The following is a 10,636-nucleotide window of genomic DNA, read 5'->3' as shown; positions in this document are numbered from 1 at the left end:
CACCGAGCTTTGATGACTGAAGAACCGTATAATTCAAAAATAGTTCAAAGTTTACTATTAAAAATGATAGCTGAACATAAGTTCACAGACAAAATATATTTGGTTTAAATCATTACTGCCTTGAGTTATTATTTTGGATTACAAGATTCATACTTGGTTTTAATAAAACAATACTGATTACATTTTTCATGTAAAAATAGAATAGTTTATTTATTTTATTTATTTATTTTTTTCTGGTAGGGTAAGTAATGTTTATTTAACCAAGAACAAATGACTGGGACAGGAATTTACTGTACATGTGATAAAAAAGGACTTTGCCTCCATTTCAGAACACCACTGATATATACACATATACAGACACACTATTTACTATTTATGTATACTGAACTGTAAAATTATGCTACTGTTATACTGTGTTTGACCTCTAAAATATCCTAGCTTCCATGCAAGAGAGAGAAAAAATCCATTTCCTTTTTTCTTCATCCTCTAATTCCTGATCCCAACACATTCATGTATTCCTTCTCTTGTTTCCAGACAGGCTCATGTCTTCATCCCTGGTGTACGTTTCACGCCAGTTTCAGAGTTGGAAGGCCTCTAGTCTCCAAGAGAGTCAGTGGTGGCTTTGCTCGCCCATGGTCCTCATCCCCCTTTCCTTTCTTTTTCTGTTCCAGCATTTGGAGACTGGTGTGTGTGTGTGTGTGTGTGTCAGTCCTGGGATCTGGCTTGTGGCTTAGTGGCACAGGAGAGTTCTGGGAGAGATTAGAAGAACCAAATCGGCATCTCACAACAGTAACAATGTCTCAGTGTCTGGATCTGCACGTCCAGTGATGGAACATCCAAAGTGTCCTTGCTCTCCCAGGGCTTGGCAGAGACCAACAGATCTGATCCCTCTCCTACTGCTGGCAGCAGTCAGGCTGCAGCTGTGTGTTTGCGTGTGTGAATATTGTCCGACTGTTGGCTTTGAGCTCTTTAAGCAGTGGGAGGTCTGTGCCATCCTTGTGAGCCTTCTGATCCTGTAGACACACAGTGTGTATGAGAGTTTATAGGGCCACTTCAGGGATTAAAAATCACAGTTGACCGCATGGACAGACGATGCTTGTCAGTGCCACATTTGGGAACCATTTCAAACTGCATAATGCGTGTATTTGTGTGGATTGACTAGAGATAAAATGGTTACCAGTTTGATGATAAACCAAGATAAAATGTCCGACAGTTAGTACCGCTCTATATTTAAATTATGAAAAAAAGTACCCCAGTGATTCTCAAGGAATGGTCTTTGATCTCTTTTCAGGTGTTCTCCAATCTCACGGGCATTCTAGGAGAAAACTCAGAACTGTTATAAAAGAATGTTGCAATAGGGTGCCAATAATTGTGGCCAACATGAACTACATACATTTATTTTTTTATTTTTTTTTGTAGCAAGATCTGGCAACACCAATGAGTCAAAACATACCCTGTGATTTCTTGCACTGCACATACAGTAAAGACACAATTATGATTCCTAATTAACGACTAGTTTTTTTAGCTCAGTTTTTTACATGCTGCATAGAATTTCCACAAATGCAGTTATCAAAACCTGAATTTTTCCAGAGTCAAGGTGCAATGACAACCGAAATTAAGGCACATGTTTTTTAATTTTATTATTTAATGTTTATGCAAACAAAGTACTGCTAATTTTATTTGTTGCTGGTCTGTTGGTTTTCTATATAAGGCTTGGTGAAATGATAATAGCCTGTAATTCAGTACTTTTTGAACATTTCCTGCACATTTTAACAATACTGTGATAATATTTATAAACTGTGATCATTTAGTTCTTTATAATCATGACATTACTGAGGTGACATGACACTGAAAAAGTGCTCAAAAGCCCTTTTAGACATGCTGAGCATGCTTGGTAGTGTCTTGACTGACAGTGCTACTGCTAATCCTGAATCAAAGCCTTTTGTTAACATGTCTGTGAGAAATCCAAACATTTACGGTTTATAATCCTGGATTGCAGCTACAGCTTATTTTGCAGTTGTTTGCATGTTCATGTATAGCGCTTTTGGCCCTGAGGATCCGTAAGTGCATGCATTTTCTTTCCCCTTCCTCCATCTCTTTCGAACTCCCTCTCCTCTGTTTTTTCTCCACCGTCTCTGACCTTCCTGGATCTCAATGCATCTTGTCTCATGTCTGTCTTTCTCGGTTGGCGGTAGATGATATAGCGCAGAGAGCTAGCTGTGATCTTAATGCAGAATGCTGGATGTCAATCCCTCTTGCAGTCACCAAACAGCAGGTAAGGACCATCTCACCCTCCATCTCTTACTGTATCCCTCTTTCCCTCCCTCTGTAGTTGCCTTCCAAGTGTCTTCTCTTATCTATCTCCTGTTTATCCATGGTGGGCTACTGGATATTCACCATACAGTGACATTTTATAGAGACCGTTCACCCAAAAATATGAAAATTCTAATATAATGTATTCAGCCTAATGTCAATCCAACCCATTTTGGCTTTCTATTTTAGGTGGAACACAAAAGCAGATATTGCGTAAACTGTTTATGCTGCACTTTTTCATACTTCTAGACACTGAAAAGGCAAGATACATTGCCATACTTTTACGAAAACCACTAATCAAAATATGCTGTGAACATTCTTCCAAATATTATCTTTTTTGTTCATACAGGACTTGTAAGTTTAATTTTTGAGGAAACTACTCCTTTAACTCCTTTCCTCCTAGACTTCTTGTCCATTTCTCGCATCCTCTCACCCTCTTCCCCTTAAATCTTTTTAATTTCTCTTTAATCTTTTTTGTCTAATTTCTCCCTCACCCACCATCTTTATCCATGCATCCCTCCATTCAACTCCCTAAATCTCTCCTTTGGCAGATCTCTATCCTTATCATGCTCCTACTGAAGCACTCCTCCTCTCTTTTCTTTTTTGCTCTCAGTCTGTCTATCTTTCTTTCTCAGTGGTAGTAGGATCAGAGGCTTTAGCTGTGTGATATGTATTGATCAGTAAGCAGTGGGGTTATGCTGCTCTGGCTGACTGTTGCTCTGCACGGCCCTCCTGCTCTCTTCCAGCCCATATCCATCGTAATGACAACAGGCTAAGTGTTGGTCGGTGAGGCACTTCCTGTGGCGGATGAAATAAAATTTTCTTGTTTGTTGTTGTTGTTGTTTTTTAAGACCTCTACAGACTTACAGTTTCAGCTGTTGGCTAAAATAGGGATTTCATCCCCAAAATTTAACCATTCAATCTGATTTGTGAAAAGGACCAACTGGTTCATTAAGAACTGGATCATTTGTTTCAGTCCCTCATACAGCAGAAAAGGGATGGGTGATAAATCACAGGCTTTTAACTCAACTTCCGCTGTAACAGATAATTTAAACCAGTAAACAAAAAAATTCAACTTTCGATTCTAGTATGAATTAGTCCAACTTGAGAATGATTCAGTCCGATTCACTAACAGATGGTTTAAGCTGATTTTTAACTAAATCAACTGGTTCACTGAAACAAACTGACTCAAAAGAATTATTCATTCATTGAATCAATTTGAGAACTGCTGTAACTGGAACAATGAATCAAATAATTGAACAATTCAACTTCTAACTCTGGAATAGTCTGATTCATGAACGAATTGATGAACCAAATCAACTGGTTCCTTAAAAATAAATGATTCAAATGAATTTTTTGTTCATTGATCCGGATGTCAACTTCAACCACTGGTAGCTGTTCATGTTCTAACAACTCAACTGAGGGGAAGTTTTCAGAGAATAAGGACAAAAGTTTGTTCCGTTTCACACACAAAGCTTTCAGGTAACTTTAAAAGACTTGGAATACAGCAGCCAACTGGTAAGTAATGACAGAATTTTCATTTTTAGCCGAACAATTCCTACAGCCATTTGCTATCAATTGCAGACATGATGATTATCACCCCTGGCAACACGAGCAACTGACACCTCACGGGCACTGCAGCTCACAGAGCCCCATCAAATACATTTTCATGAAATGCCAGCATAAAAGCCAACACGGTCCTCATTATTATTAAACAAACCAGCACATTTTATCAAGCACAGGTGCACAAATGTGTGATAATGCACTGGATGCACACTCTCAACATGACTGAATTATGAATCGTTGCCCGCACAGTGAACCGCCAACGCCTGAGGTGTGTCTGCAAAGTCACACAACCTGAACCCCCACTGACCCACAGGCATTCTTTAGACATCACCATTCATTGTCATCATCGTGCATCAGCTTATATACAGTTCTAACAATTCTCATTTCATTCAACAATCTCCCATTTGTGGTTATTTTCAATATTACCTTTTTTTTTTTTTTTTTTTAGGCAGAAATGGGCCTTTATATTAAAGAAAGTTTCCAAATCATGGAACCCTCCTATTTTTGTTTTTGTTTTTTTACGTTCTGAAGATGATGATACAGGTCACACGGGTTTGGGACGACACGAGATTGAGTAAATGAGGACAATAGTTTTTGGGTGAACTATCCCTATGACGTTTCTATATTTAAAATGTAACTGTAGTAGCAGATTTTAAAGCTCATGTTTATAACACAACAGTCGCATTAGTAGCCAAAAGAGATTCGAATGATGCTGGGAGGTGATTATTCTGTCCTGCTTGTAAGTGATTCTGTTTGTATGCCAGAGAATCACAGTGGTGTCCAGTCCTGTAAGCCAGCTCTGCTGTTACTGTGTGTTTGGCCACAGGAAGTAAACGGAGCTGGCTAATTCTGAAACAGACCTGCAACCTGGCCGGTCTTCCTGATGGCTTTCATCAAACATGAGCCGGAAAAGCCGGAGCTTTCCTTTTACTTCTCTATTAATGCCTGTGATTCTTTGTTCTGAATCAGAGCCAAACACAAATGCATAAAATTAGATAAACAAACAAACAAACTCGGGGTGATATTTACAGTATAATAATAATTACACAGTTTCATGGTCCAGCGCAGGTGCAGCTGATTCACGAAAACCTTACTAAAGCCATTATTACTAATATTAGGCAGATAAAATGGGATTGTGACACTTTGTGTCTATATTAACCTCGTTCTGTCCTGCAGTGCAGTTTTACAGTCTTTACCAGTCTTCACAAAAGTGCACCATTTCAAAAGTACTGACAGATTTGACAACCATCCATCCGTGAGCGATTCCATTCAGCCCAGCAGGACAAATAATCCAGGCAAGCACGCAGGCAGTCCAAGGACATCACGGCTCCTGCTCTCCGAGTTTGATTTATCGGCTTTGCCGCTAGAGAGATGCGATCGGAGCATATCTCTGCTGGACCAAGGGAGCCCGGTCTTAATCAACGGAGACTCACAGATGTACAGAGATGATTAGGCAGTCCAACAACCCGCTGAGACTCAATGGTCAATGCCGGGCACGGAGAGAAGACATCTGTAAGTGTGCTAAAAGGATGGCGAGATAGCAAGCTGGGTGCATGCAACATCACATTTGAGCTGGATGTTTATTTAAGGAGATGATCCAAGATCAGCCTTGAGGCTTTCAGTGTGTGAGCTGATTTTACTTACGTTCCTTCTACTTTACAATGGGGTGGTGTGGCCTAGTGGTTACAGATATGGGATGATAACCAAAAGGCTGTAGGTTTGACGGCCCCACAAGGGCTAATCCATTATCACTACTACAAGGTACTTAAATCTATGTAGCTCCAGGGGATTGTCTTTATTATAAGTGCACCATAAGACTCTTTTCACATCGCATTGTGACCATTTCAACAGTAAGTTCTATGAAGTAAATAAAGTGATTTATAAGTAACAAAAGAGTATTTTCTTTAAAATTTAGCCAAATAATGTAGAATTTTGAGAATTATTACAAACTTGATTGTCATCAAATCTAATTTATTACCACTTTTTCCATCCAATGTATCAACACAGAACAGAAGCTAAATCCTCAGGTGTAGCAACAAACTTCTCCAAATATGACAAAACAAAATATGCCCCCAATGGCAGTTATAACAAACATTGAGTTGTTTGCAAACACACTTTCACACATGCAGATCAGTGATTGGTTTCTGAACGGATTCTGTTTGTGTCTCTTATAAAGCAAAAAAGCAACAACATTTACCCTCTGCTTATTGACTACGTTGACATGAATGAATAGCTATCCACATACACTACAATTTAAAAGATTGGGTAAAATACAGTATAAACATTAATATTGTAAAATATTATTACAATTTAAAATAACTGATTTCTGTTTTAATGTTTAAAATGTCATTTGTTCATGTAATGGCAAAGCTGAATTTTCAGCAGCCATTATTTAAGCTTTCAGTGTCACATGATTCTGGAACAATATACTTAATAATAATAATAATAATAATAATAATATTAAAACAGTTGACAACAATTGTGCTGCTTAATATTTTCTGGTTTAAAATTTAAAAAGAACAGCATTTATTTAAAAAATAAGAAATCATTTGTAACATTATAAATGCCTTTATCTTAATTATTGATAATTTCAGTGCTTACTTGCTAAAAAGTATTAATGTCTTTCAAAACAAACAAATAAGTAAATAAATAAAAAAGTACTCACCCCCAAATTTTCAACAGTAGTATATTTCTGACCTCGCTCATAACCATTATTTCCATCAATGGAGGAACCTCACATCAAGTGTGAAATATCCACAGTGACACTCTAAACTCTCCACCAGAAGTGAATAACTTCCGGTCTAGAGTTTGGATAAGCAGCAGGGATTTAAGCTGGAGGGTTATTTCCTCACTAGCAATTTTAAAGCTTTCAATAAAGGTAGCATTCAAAATCTGTCAATTTTTCTGCTGATAACAGTTGTCTATTTTTATCAATAACAGATAAAGATGAAATAAATAGGTACAGTAAATGGTAAAAAACATGCCTGAAATGAGCCAGACTGCTTTTCAAACATCTTTGAATATAAAGCACCAATTCATGCTTGGGTCAAGTACTGTAAGTTTTATTTCACTAAGTTGCATCACTAGATCAGTCCTTTCAGCTTTCCGAATCTGCACCAGCAAACACTGAATGCAACAATCAGTCTCTTTCAAGCTCTTACTGATAGCACACTATGTTTGATGGAGAGTGAACGGAAAGATGAAAGCTGCAAAATGTTGAGCTGAACGTCTGCTGCTGTAGGATTTGACATGCCGGATGCCACTCTCCCAGCAGGCACTGACAGACAGATAGAAGGTGCATTAAAGGAATAGTTCACCCCAAAATGAAAATTTGCTGTAAATTTACTCACCTTCAGGCCATCCAAAATGCAGTTTGCTTCTTCATCAGAATGGATTTGGAGAAATTTAGCATTACATCTCTTGCTCACCAATGTATCCTCTGAATAAACAAACTCATCTATGTCTTTTATATCCTGAGGGTAATTTCAGTAAATTAACATTTTTGGGGTGAACTATTTTTTTTTAAAGACAAGGACAGCACATGGGTATTTACCAGTTCCTAGTTCAATGTGCTCCAAAGAAGTGTGTTGGTTCTGATGGACCCACTCCCCGTTGCATTTAAAGAAGATCTGGAGGGCGGGCCGTGCACGGCAGCGTAGCTTGATGGGGTTGCTTTTGACAATGTACGCATCATCGGGCTCCTGCAGAAAGTGAGGCAGCGTTCCAGACATCGCTGAGAGACCATCACGTGACCCTGCAACAAAAATTCAGGAGTTATACATCAGCTCTAGAAGAAAAGTCACTGTTTCATCCAAAATGGAGCAAAAATGTCTAACTAGCCAAATCCGTTCAAAGGACAGCTATCTATATGCGAGGTCCTATAATCTGAAACATCAGCTAGGCTCCCTGAAGGCCAGCATAATCACTTCTTTAACTGGCCTGTCAATCACTTTCAAAAGCACTCTCAGGTTGGATGATGTTTTCAAACAAGCACCATATGAGCCGGTGACACAGAGAGATGAAGTCAAAACTGCCCTAAAGCAGCTGAAGGTGCCTGCAGATGATTTTAGCACCATGGACAACAGCCAGTAGATACTCAATTGTGGGTATTTTCAGGACCACGGACAGCTCCTTTGGGCTCTGTGGCTCCACATTAAATCAGCCATTACATGCAGGTGCTTGCTCTGTTCCAAAACCAAGTGAGCTGCTAATGGAGGCAACATTTTAAGGTAAAGCATAGAGCTTGCCAACACAAAGCCTGTTCCAAAAGGTGGGTAACTTCATTATGCTGGCTCCTAAAATACCTTATTTAAGACTGTCCTAAGGCAGCAACAAATGTATCCATGCATCTCAAATTCACCGTAATTATCTCAGAAATTCAAACTGAAGTTGGAGGATGAAGTGACAAAATTGTTTTATACATATATATATATATATATATATATATATATATATATATATATATATATATATATATATATACACACACACACACACACACACATCTACATACATATACATATATACATACATATACACATATACACACATACATACATATATATATATATATATATATTTTTTTTTTCACATCTTTACATAATTAAAAATCCTTTTGTTCAAAATAAATTATATATAAAATGACCAAAACATACTGTTATAAACACAATAATATATCTTCTGAAATCTTTCTCTTGTAGCCCTCCACTGTATCTGTCAAATAAAGCATCAAAAGCATCAAAATAAAATAAAAGTACTGTAAATCTATAATAAACTGACTATGAAAAAAGGGAAAACTGTTCTGACATGCCCCATGAAATCGACCACATACGGGTGTGAAATTCTATTTCACACAAGGATATTTGGAGAAAGATTTAGGGTCTAAAAGTGTCTTGTGGATAAAAGAGCCACACAAGAGTGACAAGAGCTGAAATATCCACAAGCACACAGTGATTTAAAGCACTCCTCTCCCGCGCTCTTCACGTTTTTCTCCTGCTCTCTCTCCATTTCTCTTTCTGCCACTGCATATATTTACACACACACACACACATTATAAGACTCTCCCTCACTAATAAAACTATCACAGATATAATTGGATGGGAAATTTTGGAAACGTTTTCCCCTGACTGAAATCTTAAGCCTAATAGAAATTTCTATTGACTTATAATCCTTCCCTGGGAAACTTTAAGTGTGTATGTGTGTGTGCGCACAGGTGCGTTATCCTCTGGCAAACATACCTGACTCATCCTGATTAGAATGAATAGAGAAATGTCTGCGTGTGCCGCTAACGCTGAGAAAATCACAGCCCTCTCGCCACCCCTACTTCTCTCACTTTCTCTCAAACCAGAGGACAATTTTATCACTCAAGTGTTTCTTTCATAGCTCAGTAGATTTTAAGTCAACATGCACTTTCCTAATATACACTCCTGCTCTTACTATGAATATTTCATCAGTAAATCATGTTATTTCCTTTAAAAAAAATTTACCTTAGTAATCTTTCAGCAAAATGTTTCACCACTAAAATTACTTTCCTAGGTTAATAATGTGAACCAAAAGTCAAATAACTACTTAACCTTTTCTAAAATCATTTCAAAAGTTAAAGATTTAATTTAACATGGTTAACATTAATTCAAAACATATTACGGCAATATAAGCAACAGATGAAGTGACAACCTGGGTATATGGCTCCACATCCAGGCCAAAAATTGGTTGCAGGCCATGTTTTAAGGTCATTCTTCATCAAATGTAAACTCATAAGTCTGGCTCCACTGTAATATGGAATGCTCACTTTTCACAATTCAATCAAGATTGATTTAATTTAATTAATTTAATTTAAGCATTGTCCATTTATGTATCAACTTATTTAAGATGTTTTTCCTTAAACTTCTAAATAAAATATGAGCATTGAGCATTAGAAATTCACTATCATTTATTTATTTATTTTTTTGTTGTTGAGAAATTCATACTTCTAATCAACAAAGATACATTAATTTGGTCAAAAATGACAGATTTTTTTTTTTTTACAAAAAAAAAGAAGAATTTCCATTTCAAATAAATGTTATTTTGCCGTTAAAAAAAAGCTGAAAAAACATTTTCAATATTGATAATAATGAGACGTTTCTTAAGCACCAAATCAGCATATTAGAATGATTTTTAAAGGATCACATGACACCGAAGACTGTAAATTAAATAATAAATTACATTTTAAGATATATTTAAATAGAAGACAGAACACACATTATTGTCTATAAGAGCATTAATTGCACAGTGTCTCGTTTGTATAATTTAATGCTTTGTACTCATGGACATGAAATGCTTCTTTTTAGAATGAACACTCCCACACACAGAGCACCAGGTAGGAGTGTGAACACATCCATATTCACATACACGCACAAACATATTGGACCGTGCAGTTTCATACTGTAATGTGTGCTAATGCTATTTTTGAACGCCCACAAACAAATGTATTTACACTTACAAGCAAAAACACAAATCGCAACATGTTTAAATGCAAGCACACGTACAATCGCACACATTTGGACTCATACACCATATGCTTTTATCCAGCCACCATCACAGATGTTCAGGAGTGCTTGACATGATGGCAGTCTGATGAAAGGGAAAAATAGTCATCTGACAGAGTCACAGATGAAAGGAAAGAGAGAAAGAGTTGGGGGGGGGGGAGAGTAAGAAAGAAAAAGAAAGTGCAAATGGGAACCACTGGAGAGAGCTACTTTAGACTTGTGGAAGTTGCATA

At 37.2% G+C, this 10,636-nt stretch overlaps 1 protein-coding gene across 1 annotated transcript in view; it reads right to left on the bottom strand.

Annotated features, from left to right (window-relative positions):
• Window positions 1–246: 246 nt before the first annotated feature.
• Window positions 247–10,636, bottom strand: part of LOC113093395 (netrin receptor UNC5D-like) — a 121,592-nt gene continuing 111,202 nt past the window's right edge. Inside the window, exons 2-3 of the mRNA XM_026259184.1 lie at window positions 7,433–7,633; window positions 247–1,013 (exon numbers count right to left, since the gene is read on the bottom strand). Coding sequence (XP_026114969.1) covers window positions 970–1,013; window positions 7,433–7,633 — 245 coding nt within the window. The 3' untranslated portion in view covers window positions 247–969. The remainder of the gene's footprint in view (window positions 1,014–7,432; window positions 7,634–10,636) is intronic.

The sequence above is a fragment of the Carassius auratus genome, unplaced genomic scaffold (genome assembly GCF_003368295.1).
Source record: "Carassius auratus strain Wakin unplaced genomic scaffold, ASM336829v1 scaf_tig00214983, whole genome shotgun sequence".
NCBI classification, from domain to species: Eukaryota; Metazoa; Chordata; class Actinopteri; order Cypriniformes; family Cyprinidae; genus Carassius; species Carassius auratus.
This window is presented reverse-complemented; position numbering and strand designations above follow the sequence as displayed.